The sequence below is a fragment of the Maniola jurtina genome, chromosome 17, assembly GCF_905333055.1.
Source record: "Maniola jurtina chromosome 17, ilManJurt1.1, whole genome shotgun sequence".
NCBI classification, from domain to species: Eukaryota; Metazoa; Arthropoda; class Insecta; order Lepidoptera; family Nymphalidae; genus Maniola; species Maniola jurtina.
The window spans coordinates 12820776-12837525 of NC_060045.1; the positions used below are offsets into that span (position 1 = coordinate 12820776).

At 37.8% G+C, this 16750-nt stretch overlaps 2 protein-coding genes across 4 annotated transcripts in view; one reads left to right on the forward strand and one right to left on the reverse strand.

Moving 5' to 3' along the window:
* Positions 1–3731, forward strand: part of LOC123873721 (inositol polyphosphate multikinase) — a 15178-nt gene extending 11447 nt beyond the window's left edge. For all 3 annotated transcript variants that reach the window (XM_045918731.1, XM_045918732.1, XM_045918733.1), the window contains exon 7: positions 124–3731. In XM_045918731.1, coding sequence (XP_045774687.1) covers positions 124–607 — 484 coding nt within the window. In that variant the 3' untranslated portion in view covers positions 608–3731. The remainder of the gene's footprint in view (positions 1–123) is intronic.
* LOC123873713 lies at positions 2406–16743 on the reverse strand. The gene is made up of 9 exons (XM_045918712.1): positions 16258–16743; positions 12084–12282; positions 11374–11516; positions 10415–10561; positions 10000–10258; positions 9485–9657; positions 8508–8700; positions 8008–8289; positions 2406–7768 (listed from the first exon to the last, which is right to left on the reverse strand). Exons 1-9 carry the CDS (start codon positions 16436–16438, stop codon positions 7633–7635), a joined length of 1713 nt encoding a protein of 570 aa, XP_045774668.1. The 5' UTR covers positions 16439–16743; the 3' UTR covers positions 2406–7632.
* Between the last annotated feature and the right edge of the window lie 7 nt (positions 16744–16750).

Here is a 16750-nt window from a genome sequence, read left to right on the forward strand (position 1 = left end):
TCTATTGCCATTTTAGCTTCTCAACCGGTAGATCTGTCGGTTACTTTGTTTCTCCTATGGACTTCCTCATCCTCATTTATGATTTCATAACGGATTACTTGAATTTTTTACCATTTCTTCCAGGTCTGGATTCAAATGCCGCCCGCCAGCAGTACCTAGAAGAAAATCCATCCACTCCCTCCATAATCCGGCTACCGGCTCCAATTTTAGCGGACAAATTTCTTCCAAGGGACCCGTCTACAGAAAAGTTAACTCCGTACCCATTTCTTCCATGACCCTCGCCCAAAAAACCTTCTCCCCTCCTCCAGTTACTAAATCCCCTTGGAGTGAGGCCTTAGAAAGATTCAACCATAACCACTCCTTCGAACACAACTACGAAGATAAGCTCTCAAAAATTAAGATGAATTACCGGGCTACTTTGGATCAGTTAGCGAGTGATACCCCCTCTCCCAACCCGTGGGGGACGGTCAAAATAATAGACTTTGCGCACGCGTTCTTTAATGAAGAGGACAATATCCGAGTGGATACAAATTTTAGAGAAGGGATTGATAATGTTGTGGCTATGTTTGAGTCGCTGCTGAGAGAAACTGATGATCAGGTTTTCTGATCTTTTGGACTGTTTTGATTTAACCCTCCATGCGATTTGTTAAGGGTGTAATCACATTTATTAGCATCGATTCGCATTTTATTTATTGAAAATGACTATTTTGTATGAAGATATAGGCAACAATAATTATTCTCCTTTCCGAAAATGCGTATATGCGCCGGCATAGACGAGGGACAATAGTCCGTTATCTTTTACCTCAGCTTTCGCGGTACTATTAGTCCTATGCAGTTCTTAGGTGATCAATTTTTGTCTTCCGCGGACAATCAATCAACCTGGTCATTTCGTACTAAAATGCCAACTGTGACGTGGCACTTAAAAATATATTCTTTAGCGACTTTTATGTACTTAATAAATTAACACCCGTATTCACAAACGTTACTATGAGGTCACATATTACGCTCGAACGCACAGTGTCGGTTCCACCAATCAGATCACTGTATCACGTCAATTTACAATGATCTGATTGGTGGAACCTGCACTATGCGTTCGAGCGCACTGTGAGGCCTCATAGTAATGATTGTGAATACGGCCACCACGAATCATAAATAGCATCTCATTCAACCTGAAAGCATACTACAGCTAACTATTGCAACCGACTCACGTTACGTATAAATGTCAAACTACCCACTAGATGCTAATTGGTTCTGACAAATGTGATTACTGGCTAACTTTCATCATCAGCTGGTGGTTAATTTAACTGTTTAGAGTTTCCTTGATGCATATTAACGCATCACTATACCAATTTACTATGACATTAGTTTTGCGTTTGCGCAGCTAAATAATACGACAATGTATTTCAAACCAGAAAACCAACATGTGCCAAATCTCAAGATAATTGTCAAAAACAGATTTTGTATCTATTGTTATTTCATTTAACATTATAATAAAAAAAAAATTGTTACCAATAGACCGTAGGGTCGCAGCAAGGTAGATGTTTTTGAGGGGGTTCAACCCCACCTTTAGAATTGAAGCAGACTCATAAAGCCAAAAAATATACATACCAAGATAAGTTTACTTGTAAGTAGATTATTTGTATTTAATGTATTCCATCCATCTTACTTTTTAAGATTAAAAAAATTGTATAAAAGTACAGAATTCAGACTCACTACCTCTTTCGGGTAGTTCTTAATTATAGTTATTTTATTGGATGACTTTACGTGAAGTAAGTTTTCATGAAGTTTTATAAAATTAATAATATGAAATAAAATGAGTTGTATAAAGTTAAATATATCAATCAGTACTTAATAATGTAACTAATTAAGCTATTATTAATAAATTGTTTTAATAAAAGATGTGATATTTCGCTTTCGCATTATAAATATTTATTTTCAAAATCAGCCAAAAACTATTTCCCAAATAAACGTATCTATAAACATATATAAATATACTGCCTACTGAGAAATCTATTCTCGCGCTTTCCTATGCTCAAAGTAATGTAAAAAAAAAAACATTATTTTTATTTTACATACAATATAGCTACTATGTATTAATATTTGAAAATTCCCATTTTTGTAGCAATTTTTTAGCATTTTAATATTATCCGATAAAGAATACCTAACGGTACATTGATCAAAATTAGTTTTGAAACAATAACAATTAGTAAGAATTAAAAAAAAATTGTACCAAATCAGAGAGATCGAACACAGGGTCGTAACAAGGGACTGAATGTGGGGGGATTAGTTTAAAAAGATTTCTTAATCAGTTTATCATAATTTTCGAAATTACCCAAAGTTTTCTGTAATAAGGCTTTGGTGGCACATTATTATTTTTAAAAACAGTAGAAAAAAATGACCAACTCGTATTGTATTTTTATTTAATTTTTTTAATGGGATTACAATTTTATTCGTTAGTCGGTGAGATAGGAACTTCGGAGTTACTTCATTAGGACAGAAAGCCTCGTTTACATTGAGACAGTTCCTCCCGAGAAGTCTCAAGTCGCTTCGGACTTTGAAATGAGGAACTATCGTAATGTAAACAGGGCTTAAAAAGCTTGAAAAATGATACACTTTGTTGAGGCTATTGGTTTATGTTTCAAAACTTTTGTATATAAATTATTATTACCTATTAATCTTCAATAACAGGCAACCGTAAACATGGGAACATTTTTTTCAGTGTTGATAGTATTTTTTTCGTGATAAAGATTATGTATCCTATTCTCAAATAAGTGCGAAATTTCGGCCGAAATATCGTTCGATACTACAATTTCTTTCGTCCACAAATTCTGTCAATTTTTTAGTAAAAAATCGCATACGACATCGTAAAAAATGTACTAAGATATCGCAATCAAACTATCACTGCGAAAGTTTCGGTCGGAATTTCGCGCCTATGTAAACAGTACAACTTTTAGCCAAAGACTTCAATCAAGCTACCTCCATTTTATACAAAAATAATTCCACTATTATTTAGGCGAAGCAAAAAAAGATAAGTTTATAAATATACAATACAATGTACAAATATTTCTAGTAAAACATAAACCATGCGACAAATATATTTGAAAACCCTAGAAAATATGGACACTACTAATCAGACTGCAAGGTTAATTGGGCAACACACTCGATTACGAACCTTTGAAACGGTCAATGCGATAATCACAATCCCTCTTAATTAGGGTGAGATCTATAGAGCGCACTTTGACTTTGCTCAGACTTAAGCTTCTTAAAACGAGACAGATATATGTCAGCGCTATAACGCTGTCTCGTTTTAACAGTATCTTAAGTCTGACCAAAGTCGAAGTGCACTATATAGATCTCCTTGCACAAAAACTGCAAATATGACGGAATACAAGTTTGCACATCTCAACATCGTTGATAGATTTCGAGCATATATCATCAAATTCATGTATCGAAATGTCAAAATAAATATGACCTCAAACTCCTTTGCAATAAATTTAGTCATAAATGTACCCGGAAAAACAGGAAAGATGAAACATCGGACCAGACAGAGATAAGCGACCGCTTCGGTTTCGTAAAGCATTGTCTCTGTCGTTGAGACAGACATGTCACCAACATAACGTCATATAAACATAGCTATGAATGACAAAGACGACGCAATGTGAAGTCGAAACTGCCGATGATCTTTTTCTTAAGTCCAATGTGTAATCTTCCTGCCGGTACTGCAAAATTATAAAGTAAACTAAATCGAGTGTCTTGCTCAATCAAATCAAACCCCTAGTATATAGGTAAAACGTCACCAAAATAATTAAATATATTCAATAGGGGTTTAACACGTCAACTTCTATGACCAGAAACACACGAAACACAGAATTGCGACGAATTGGGCCACGAGCTATAAGTATGATTCCACCTTAAAGGCACGTTCTTTCGTTTATACGCACCAAGGAATATGCATATCGCCATAGAAAATGACGTATTAGACATAAACGATTATTGAGGCAACAATTTGAAATAAAACAAAATGTGTGATAGTACAATGCACAATGATCAGGCACTAAATAAATATAGATTCCGACAATCGCTACATCGTATAGCGGGCGAACAAAAAATTATTACAACTGGCGCCAAACTTGATGATCGCTCTTTAAAAAGCACTTTATCCCATAGATATCAAAGACCATGGACTGCTTAAAACGTTCGCAACTGCTTGAAACTAGTGAAACTGCCAGTGAAATATTTTAGTTTGCTTTGCAATCACAGTGTAAAATGGTCAGTCATGATTGCTTCAAGCAAGAGAATAGACTGAAATAGAGTGTACTTTCACTTTGCTCATACTTACGAGATAAAACGAGACAGATTTATTTCAGAGACAACTCTGTCTCGTTTTAATTCCAATGCTGAGACCTATAGAACATACTTTGACTTTTTAAACAGAATTATCTTTACATAAATCTCACTCTATAGATTTCAGACTTAAGACAGAGCTATCTGTTTTAACTCAGTCTTAATATATAGATTACAGCCTAAGTAAAGTCTGAGCAAAGCCAAATTAAGTATGCCTTATAGATCTCCTCCTTAGGGTTAAAACGAGACATTTATGCCTCTGATATAAACTTGTTTTGTTCTAACTTCAAGGCTGATCAAAGTCAAAGTGAGCTCGATAGAATATAGACCTCAGCCAACTTTGGAGCGGTCATCAAGTCTGGCGCGACCTATGCAAGCAATTAATCTAACATTACACGTAATATACAACGAACATAAGAAACCAGTGAAATAGCACGAACAAAGCACCTCTGCGATTAACTAAGGGCGAATACAGAGTATTATTATAATAATTCCCTAAAAACCCGACTAATAAATTAGGCGAGTTTGATAAAGTACTAAAAACTTGTACTTTTCACCTACGCAAAGACTATGGACCACATATAGTTGGCTTAGTTCACAATTGCACTAACTACACAATAATTGTTGATTTTACAGAAGAGCTGTTTAAGTTCAGATTTGATGAGTACAAAAATAGTACAGTTTAGGATTTGATCACAACTCTACCAGATAGTAAACGTAGCATTGAAATTGTTCACTATTTTTGTGCTAGTCATAATCTAAACTTAAAAGAGGTTTTCTGCAAAACCCACAATTATTGTGTAGTTAGTGCAAATTGTGAAGTAAGCCATCGATATGCGGTCCATAGACTTTGTCCTCAATAGACCAGGAGGCAAGGAATACTTTTTTAAAGTAAAAGTACAATCTTAATTTTGGTCCTTAACCATAAAACTCTCCTAATTTACTTTTCGGAGATTTAGAACAATAACATTTATTATCTATTTATTATTATTACAATATATATAATTTTTTTTTGATAATTTTTTCCATCAATTAATTATTATTTTCATTACGAAAAAACACACATGCATGGCAGATGATTCTCAACATTTTAATCTTAATTTAGGTCAATTTATATCACAATTCGTTCACCTCAACGGACTCGCTAGAATTTTATTATTCGTTAAAACTGAGCGAGTGTCCGCCCCAAGACAACAAAGTTATGGTCTAAGAGCTGGTGCATTATTTTTACAAAGTGTTCTATAGGGCCATTTTTATTTAATTTAAAAACTACCAACGAACGGATCAAACATATTGTATACCTAATATATCGGCTTATTTTCCAATATACACGTACACACACAATATTCACACTCTTTTGTATAGTATATTTATATTTACCCAAATAGTAATGACATGGAACTACTATTGGTATTAATTCAGATTAATATACATACAATTCTTCTTTTTCTTAACTTGGAAATAGTGAAGTTTTTAATGACTGTTTTGTTGTATATTAATGTAGGTATAAAATCACACAAGAAAGCTATAAACACTAGCAGAGTAGCATACCTGGAAATATTTCTTTATTACCTGAAAGTAAAACGATTGAATAGTCCCTATCAAAAACCGAAAATATGATACCACAAATGAGAAGTTAATATGAAAAAATCTGCATCAAGACTGTGTGTAAAACTAAAAACTTTAAGAGTAACTATGTCTCTAACAGGTTGTTAACTGTGTACATTAGTATTTTAATACAAAATTCAGCTATTATAAAATATGTTGAATAAATAATGCACCAGCTCCCGATCTATTAATGCAGACATACTGAAGTGACATTCGACGGGACATCTAAAAAGTGCGTTAAATCTAATTAAATTTATCTTTCCGTCCCAAAAAACAAAATGACATTAATATATACAATAATATAATACGTAGTATACATTAGTTGCACAGTTCATTCTTATAATAATTTTATAGTCAAGATTGAAAGTTCTAAATTTTGTAAAGGTTCTTAGCTCAAAAAATTCATTACCTCTTGCTGGCTCTTCTCAGTTGAATCTGCCTTCCAAATCAAAGTAAGTTGACTTATATCTGTCAACTATCAACAAAGTACAGTTCCTTCAATGGGGCGCTAGTCAAAATTGCAAGTACCCATGGCCCCTATTGCCCCTAAGGCAAATACACCCCTGGTTATATAGCTGGTGAAAGGGTGAATAGTTACACACATTTTTTTTATTGGCACGCATCATTTGAACAAAATATGGAACTTTGAATATTTCTATCTAGCTGTGAAAATTGAAATAATGACTATTTTTTGCAGAAAAACCGTGCAACATTTATCTAATAATAACAAACCAGTAAAGTTATAAATGGAAATGACGAAACGAAAGCAAATCATAAGCGCGAGTAAGACACTTCACGTTAATATCATTATATCCATCAACTATCAACAATGTGCCGCCCCGTTCCGGCAACAGGGCGCGTCAGAATTGCAAGTAGCCATTCTATTATACAAACAACTTTTTTTTTACTACTACTCTTTTTGGACATAAAATGGTGTTAGTGAAAGTGCAATATTTCATGTAGGTATAATATTTTTAGTGCTAATCACAATTTTTGGACATTTTTTTTGGATGCAATTTAAATTTCAGCATGGTTGATCAATTTCCTACGAATTTTCTTCCACTATGCTGTTTTTTGCTCAAGTTATTTGTGGATACTAAGGCTGTGTTCACACCAAAATTGCCAACCTCCAACTGTGACTCATTGTAAGCTCCAGTATGAAAATGTAATGTATAGTATTTTTTATTCAGTACTAGGTGTTACTTTTTTTTTAAATTTATAGACTAGTGCTTGGTTGCAATTAGATTAGACCTGCTGGCATTTTGTAGCAACAAGTTAAACACTATCATAAAAAGTTGGGAACTATATATGGGACAATGGTAAACTATAATGCTCATAGCAAGCAGCTCACAATAGGTACAAACATAGTCATAGTGCTAGTGGCATGAAATGTCAGTTTGTTAAAAGATTTAGCAAAGATTTTTCGAACTTTCACCAGAGAGGAGGGGCTGGATCTCACAGGTATAACACATAACTGAGTAGTCGGCGGTGCGGGAGAGTGACAGTTGTCACAAGTTGAGGAATCACTGAGCTGTCGCATAACATCATCACACCCTTCCCACACCACTCCACTACCGCAAAAAACTACTTATGCCTGTAGCTTACAGAAAATTTAACACACGGACCACATAACATTTTCACTAACACCAGCACACAACACTTGCAACTCGGGCGCACAGTCTATATCTTGGGCAGCTTGGGTGCGCTGACCAGCGGGTTGGCCTGCTGCAGGTAGTGGTGTGCGTGGGCCTTATAGTCGTATGCACAGCCGTGGACCTCGGCGTAGCGGTGCGGCGCGCAGAACTCGGCCCCACATCTGGAGGTAGAAAAAGATTCATAAGTATATGAAATAAAATAAATAAACCGCACTGTGATACTTCTTGCAAAGCCCACAGCCAGTTCTGGCAATGTTCTTCTCAGGCTTCTGTTCGACAGGGTCTGGCAACATCGGTCTTGGCAATGTTGGGGGTGTGTCGCTCGCTCCGCACCTCGTGGCGGTGTAGAGTAGGTGAAGCTGAATGAAGGGAGTCTTGTTAGCCCATATAGAGTACATACCGGCACTTGTGCACGGTGGCGATGCTGAGTCTCTTCTTGCAGAGCCCGCAGCGTATTCTGGCGATCTTCTTCTCGGGCTTCTGCTCGACGGGCTCCGGCTTGGGCTCGTCGAAGGCCAGGAGCCGGGCGGCGTCGGTCTCGGCGATGTTGGAGATGCGCCGCTGGCGTCGCTCGCTGCCCACCTCGCGGCTGCGCGGCGGAGAGTGGCGAGACAGGTCCAAGCCTTCGTCGCTCAGGTGCAAGTGTTCTCGGTTGCGATGGCGACTCAGCGCTGGCAAGATCCTGGAGGACAAACATTGGGTTTAACCAGTTAAATCCTAATTGCTACTGAAGTTCTACTTGACCTGATCGTTGGACTGGATCACATTGAGTCTGTCCAGACAGATTTATGCTGGTGATATAACACTGACTCATTTCAACAGTGTCTTATGTCTAAGCAAAGTTAGAACGCACTCCATAGATCTCAACCTGAGTCCCTAGGTTGAAAAGTTAGTACATACCGGTTCCTTTTCAGCTTCTCCAGGTCGGAGGTGGAGGAGGAGAACAGCGCGTCGGAGAGCGGCGGCGCGCGCGGCGCGTGCCGGGCGGCGCGCACGGGCAGCGCGGAGGCAGAGCGCGGCGCGCTGCCGAGCTGCGTGCTGGAGCCGAAACCGCGCGCGCGCCAGCCGCCCGCCTCCCCGCCCACTAGCGGACCTAACAACGAAGACAACAATCAATAAACTGTGGAACCAACCCCCTTCGGCGGTATTCCCACTAGGTTACAACATGGGGCAGATCAACAAATTCCTGAAAGGCCGACAACGCATTGACAGTTCTTCTGGTGTTGCAAATGGGCAACGGTAATCACTTAACATCAGGTGATTTACCTGCTCGTTTGCTCGCTATTATTAATTAGGAGTGGAGTTAAGAAAGCTCAGTCAATCAGCGGACGACGAGCTATGCTTTGAGTTTCTCTGTGATCAAATTAGAAATGAGGAGATCCATAGGAGAACTAGGGTAATCTAGAGTAGAGCAACATAGCTCAACAAATTGTGAAGCTCAAGTAGCCTGGCAGATGGGCACACATTCAGATTGATCACCTAGCAGTGCCCCAGCTATTGTCACTTCTTCACATTTTCTTCACCTTCACTAATATTATAAAGGCGAAAGTTTGTGCGTGTGTGTGTATGTTTGTAACTCCTTCATGCAAAAACTACTGGACGGATTTGGCTGAAATTCGGAATGGAGATATAGATAATATCCTACATTAGTCATAGTCATTTATTCTTCATAATATACATTATACCTCAATCACAATAGTTCATTAGCACATAGGCTACTTTTTATCCCGGAAAATGAAAGAGTTCAGAAAAGAAGAAACAAGATTAATTAAAAAATTAACGATAAAGAAACGGGATTTCGAAAAACCTAAATCCACATTCACACAGAGAAGTCGCGGGCATCAGCTAGTATTAGCAATAATCTCAAATCAACTCACCATACTCGGCGGTGGGTATCGGCGCTAGATTCTTGGCGGTGAGCGGTGGTGAGTCCTGCCGCAGACACTCCTCGCTGTCCAGACACTCCTCCAAGATGGCCGCCTCCTCACCACCCTCGCGAGCCTTCACCAGAATTGACCCAGCTAGAGCTGAGACGTCTGAGAGCTTCAACCTATCAAATTAATAAATTACCCTATTAATCATAAAAAGTTTCATGGATTAAGATTTTTGTGATTTCATTGTAACCAAGTTAATGAATTTAAAAACCAACAATCTCGTAGGTATGTCATAGGCATATTGTGCAAATGAGTGAATTCTCTCACTCACGCACAAGTAACCTTGTTAGTGTATGACTGAGATAGAATGATTAGTTAGCAGCTTTGTTTCAATTCGTCGAGGGGGAGAGAGCAATGGCAAGGGGGTGAGAGGGAGAGGGGGCTGAGATAGAGACGGAGACGGGAGAGAGGGGGTGAAAGAGTGACGGAGAGGGGAGAAGAAAGAAATGGCCACCTACCTCTCATCATGTACAGCGTCTTGTATAGACTGATCTGAGTCAGTCCTCGTGCCAATGGGAGGCAGCAGAGTGTACCGGTCGGGGAAGGAGCAGTCGTAGCCATATCTGGTGTAGTTGCCATCGTAGAGTGGCGCAAACATGTCCTCTGCCTCACTGTACGGGTTGTATGTCCGGGTCGCAAAGTCCGGCCCGTCGTCGAGCAGACTGGGGACGGATAGGGTTTCTTCGGAACGTGTTTTCTGTATGTCGTGCTTTTCACCTAGAAATAAAAAGTAAGTGCTGTTAAAGTTAACTAGGCCTCTTTAGAGATATGCCCATTATATCGGTAACTGTAGAGTCTGGAACTTCCATAAGCCATTCATCTTTGACTAAACCCCTAAAAAATAGAGAGAGGAGAAAAAAGTAGATGGCTCACCAGGCCTCAGCGCGCGACGTTGTACGGACAGACTCTCCATGCGGCGCCGCAAGTCCAACATCTTGCCCATCGTGACGGCGTTCTCGTGCAGCGCGCCCGCCGCCTCGTCCGCCTCCGCCTCCACCAGGTGACTGAGGGACGACGAGTCTGCGGAACATTCCAAATCTAAATATTTTACCTACACTTCAAGGTTCCCACTTAATTTTTAAATACACATAAAAAATTGCAGAACCCACAGGATTCAAACCTGCGTCTTCTAGGTTCGCGCCCGACGCGACGCTCTGACCGCTAAGCCACGGTTCGCTTACTGCCAGTGACGAAATTTGTGACATGTATGTTCACTGAGTACTAAAGTGACTGTTAATGCCATCTAAATATTTCAAAAAAAAATCGGCCTAAAGCGAGCCGGACTCGCACACCGAGGGTTCTGTAGACCCTTTATTTGAAATCGCGTTCAAGATACGCGCGGCTGTATCGCAACAAAAAGTCGCCGCGGGCAATGTTCTTTCATTCTTTTTATTCCTGGGTTGCCGTCCGTTGTACGTCAAATCTGGTTGAGGGAGATTAACTGTAAAAGATTGTATACAGCCTCAACAGGAAGGGTGATCAATCGACATTGAGCCATGTTGCTTTATGCTGTGCTCAGCTAAGCTGACTTTCTGGTGCTATGTTTTTTCTACTAACATCATTGAAGCGCGAGGTGTGTTGTGTGACTGCGACAATGCAACCTACACATTGTCAAGTGAAAGAGAGATCGACAAGACTGAGCGATATGCGTGACGAGCGAGCCAGCACGTAATTTAAAACATAGCAAGGATTATGTCCTTGCTAAGTTTTAAACACAACATAGCTGTATAAAGCCCAGTGCAGGAGAGTTTGTTTGTATCATCTGAGAAGAGCGATAGAGGATAGCATAGCTTAGTGTTGATTGGTCACCTAAAGCTTACAAAAATACTTACATTTAGCGTGATCCAGCGGCGAGTATGTGCCGTCCTTGTTCTCCCGCACGCGCACCAGGTTAACTCTTTCCCCCTCGCGGAACACCAGCACCGTGGCCTTACAACCACTGCCTGACCCGGAACCAAACCACTCGCTCTCTTCTCTGCAGACAACACAAATTTTAACTGTAGCAACTTCCTAAAAAACTCTTCCTACTAGCGATAGGCATGGTTGCTAACATTTAAATCACTTTCATTTAGTGAACTTTTTTTTTCTTCAATCACCAAGGACAACTTTTCCCAGAAAGTGATTTTTCCATATCGACGGCTTAGAGTGAAAACCTTGTAAGTGTAAAAGAAGTAACTTTTCAGGAGGAAGAAAACACTGCGTGCTGTAAAATTTTCGTATGGCACTACTTGTTTATACCTTGTTTCGAAAAACAAGATTATTTTATTTCATGTAGAACAATTACAATTCCTTATGCTGCCTCTGTAACTCTACATCAGTTTGGAATGAAGATTCTAATGAAAAGAGCCGGCAAGAAACTCAGTAGTTGTTCTTTCCAAATGCCATTCATTCAATATGATTACATCTCAATGCTTATTTTGCATGGCAGATGCGTTCTAGATTGAAAATAGTGTAGGCAGCCGGCGCTGAGTGGAATATTCTTTAGTATGATGGATCTACGATCTAAATTCTAACAAGTTGCAATGCTAACAAGAGTACTCACCTGTTGTGTGAGTGCAGTAGGCGCTCGATGTCCCGCCACGGCTCGGGCGGCGGCAGGCGGCGCGTGGCCACGGGCCCGCCTCGCAGCCCCAGCACGAGGCGCAGTCTCGCGCCGTCACCTATGGCGTGGTCCTTTAGCGACAACGCGTCATCCAGCTCACGCAGGTTGTATAGAAGGTGCTGCTGCGATACTGGGATACCTGGAAACATGGACAGAAAGTTGCAGTTTTATTCTTAGTAAGTACTTGATTACTTAACAAGTGTAAATTAAAAATTTATAACACCCCCGACAAGTGAATGTTACAGTAACTAGAAAAGACCTGATAACTTTCAAACGGCTGAACTGATTTTCTTGGACTATTCCGCGCCTACGATCTAAAGTATCTGAGTTTTCCAAAACATAATTTTCAAATAAATAATTATGTATTTAGGCAACGTCCATCTTGACAGCTTGACATTTTTAAATTGACATAATATTATGAACCTAACGGTTATCTAACCTTCTTTTCTACAAGAAAACTAGAAAAGAGCTGATAACTTTTAAACGGCTGAACCAATTTTTTTGGCTAAGAACACTCTCGATCAAGCCACCTTTCAAACAAAAAAAACTAAATTAAAATCGGTTCATTCGTTTAGGCGCTACGATGCCACAGACAGATACACAGATACACAGACACACAGATACACAGATACACAGATACACACGTCAAACTTATAACACCCCTCTTTTTGGGTCGGGGGTTAAAAATTAAAATAAAATAAATTCATACATACAAGAAGTTTACATCCTAGAGGTAGAGACAACATAGGATACTTTTACCTAAGGCAAATAGCTCACGGAATTTGTAAAAAAAAACAAAATCCACACAGATGATATCATAACAACAGTTAGTTAAAGTTACCTTAAAAATAATTTCCCAAATACATAGTGGGTTTTAACAGCTCTTATTACTACTGTATATCGAACTTAATTATGGTTAGACCCATTCACAATTTACTTCTGCAGACAGTATGCGTTTAGCTTAAAACTACTATGCGAGGTGCTTAGTTCAAAAACAAAAAGCTACAATATAATTTAAATTTCCGAAATTAGATCCTCTCATACAAATATTGGATCACAATACAGTAGACCCCCGGTAATCCGGCCCCTGTCTAATCCGGCACCCCCTGTAATCCGACATGTCCTATTACATTACGACATGTCCTATTACATTACGACATGTCCTATTACATTACGACATGTCCTATTACATTACGACATGTCCTATTACATTACGACATGTATTATTATCGAATATTTTTGGCAATCTTCTTATTTTAATATGTACATTTGTTTGTAGATAGTTATTTCCTAATGTAAAGTTATTATTTTTTGTAAGTTCTATAGCATTAATGACGTTAATATAGTTTAAGTTACTAAATTTGACATACATAATGAAGTATGATTTGTACTTCAGAGTAAATATATACATATTTACATATTTAAGATATAGAATCTTATCATTGGATCTGTAATTTGTCGGATTACAAGGTACTCTTTTGTAACATTTCCGGACTATAGGGGGTCTTAGGCAGTACTCTATAATCCGAGAAATTCGATAGTCCGACACAGTCCTGCAAAATGTTTGTCGGATTACCGGGGGTCTACTGTATAGAAAAACATCAGTCCCAGAGTTAGCAATCAAGAAAATGATGTAAGAACTAGATCAATGTATGATCTCATACAAAGGTAACACTAGGTGATGTAGGTATAAATAAAGATAATTTATTGGTCTATTTGATGCAGTCACACAAGATTTCTGCTGATGTTCAATTTAAATTGGATATTTGGAGTCAAGCCAATAAGAAAACACCTTACTCTCACTTAAGTGAATTTTTAAATCTCTCTTTTTGACTGAATTAAAAATATATATATTTCCACACTAAAAATCTCTCATCGGCCAATATGAAACACCTTCCTATTTCTTATGAAGTATCTATATCTTAAATACATAAAAAGAAAAATCCTGACTCACTGACTGAGTCATCCAAAATCTGGATCTAGAAAGCTGAAATTTTGCACAAAGGTTCCCTTTATAAAGTAAACAAGCAAATTGCCATGGTTCTCATACCAAATACAGAGGACTTATATTTTCGGGCGGTAATTAGATAACCTAATTTTAAGAATTTTCTCTTTTTAGTATGAAATTACATGTAAAAGAATTTTGATTTTATTTTTGACATTTAAAAAATATGTGAATCATTCATACAAATGAAATGTACTAAATATTTACTTGGGCATTATGTTATGTTGTTATAAACAAGACAAGTCATTTGTACATGGGAAAATAACTAATGGAATGAGTAGTATGTGGAATGTAGTCATTGTTTTACATTCCATTTAGAGTTTACTCAAGTATAGTCCATACAAAAGCAAATTTTAATTTCAAAATTTAATTTAAGCCTCAATAGCTCAACGGTTATAGGAGCAGACTGAAATCCGACAGGACGCCGGTTCAAACCCCACCCGTTGCATTACTGTCGTACCCACTCCTAGGACAAGCTTAACGCTTAGTTGGAGAGGAAAGGGGAATGTTAGTCATGATTAAAAATGGCTAATATTCTTTTAAAAAAAAAAAATTGAGAACTCATGCGCCGGTTTTAACTTTATGTGATCCTATAAGGGTTCCTTTTGAGGTATGGAACCCTAAAAACTAACAACACAGCTGTATCCATTACACAATCAAGCATCTGGACTTCCAGATGTTTGGATTGTGTAATCCAACTTGTACTTGCTACTTAGCAAGTTTTTCCGCTCTCTTTCAAAGTTTCTAATTTTGACTTACATGGTGTTAGGTTAGGTTAGCAACGATAAGCCAATTTGGTTATTCAGCAAGGTAAAATTAGTTTCCACAAAGTTGTACAACTGAAGACAGCTGTCTTGGCAGACACTCAAGCTGGCAGTGATTTACTGAACACATTGACCTTAGCGTAAAACTAAAAACAGTGCACGACTGAAAAAACTGCTGGCATTTATTTCCTATCAATATTTTTGGCACACCTGTTTCTAAAAAGTTTGCTAAATAGGACCAACCTAGAAACTGTCAATAGCAGTTTAATCTGTTCATTAGTCTGTGACTATTTGAATTAGTCTATACAGGTTTTTTGGTCTTTGATTCTCTGCAAAAAGTGTCATGGCATCTCTGGTTGAAATAATTGTAACTCTGATAAAAATAAAATGAGCAGTTGTAGATTCAAGAAATATTTTTTAATGATTTCTGATGATTCAACTAATTACTTCAAATAACTAAAAACTTGGGTCCCACTTTGCATAGTTTTCTAGGACCACCAATTTTTCAAAATTCCCACATTTCTTTGGTGATAATACAAAAAGTAGTTTTTGAGGTTAGCCATATTTTAGCAAATACGTCAGAATTATAGTCCAATGTAGATCTTGTTCAGTGTATGTGTTCCAGAGAAGACTATGGCTTAAGCAGTTCTGATTCTGAGAGAAGACCCATAAGGGAAGATAAAGATGAAGATGGACAGTGATGAATGTGTTTTGAACACAGTTATGGCTTTTCAAATGATGGCCTCGGACAAAACACAAATTCTTTTAGTTACCAAATTTCTCAGTCACCTTAAACTAGTTCTTATAGATCTATTCAGTAGCTATTGATTATTTCTCATGTCTAGATAGTATTTAAGTGATGTTTAGATTATGATAAAATGAATAAATTAAAATAATAATTACATATTTTAAGAGGATTATTTCTATTACTTGTAAGTTCCAACAAACTTTCTAAACTATAAAGATCTATAAGGATATGCAAGAAACATTCAATTAAAGCAATTAGTTATTATTTATTTTAAATCCAAATGAACAAAAATATATGTTAATTATGAAAATGTGATATGAGTAAACAAATATCTTTCAATAAAAACCGACTGTTTGAATGGACTCAATGTGATTTATGTGAATGTAGTGGACATGAAACTGATAACAGAGTCTAAATTAATAGTATTAAGAGTATATCAATGATCATTAATTGAAATTGATGCCATTAATATTGTAATTTACGCAGCGCAGTGTATCCTTTGTCAAGTGACGCACAATAACACGTCGCGAACACGTCTAGCCACTTCCACGAATTAAGGTTGTGTAATAATCAAAATGTTAAAACTCTAGGACCCACCTTCTACCCTGAATATCTTAGACTTGATCGCGAATATGGTGTCCGAAGGCGACACGGTCATTTCGAAAGCCGTGCCCGTGAGGGTCTCCACCAGCACTTCCATCGTGGGCTGGCTCGCACCATCCTCCTGGAACCCCTTCGATCTATTCGAAAGTCTTTCTGGACATCCATGTTGTGACATTTCACACGCGTTTATCACCCACTACCTACGCCACATCGCAATTCAAACAATTTAATATCACTTGGATTGTGATAAAATGGGTAGACTCGAGACAGTCACTCAGTGACGACACCGAAAAGTTTTTGCACAACTCTCTAATCTGACATTGAACATTAGTTCTACTACTATTAAAAACGTGCGAAAAAAGCTAAACAAATAGAATTTGTACAAATCTAACACTATTTAGCAACAAAAATAATATTACATACGACCATTGAATGAGAGAATTTTTTTTACTGAATCACAGAATAAAACAAAAGTGTCATTAAAAAA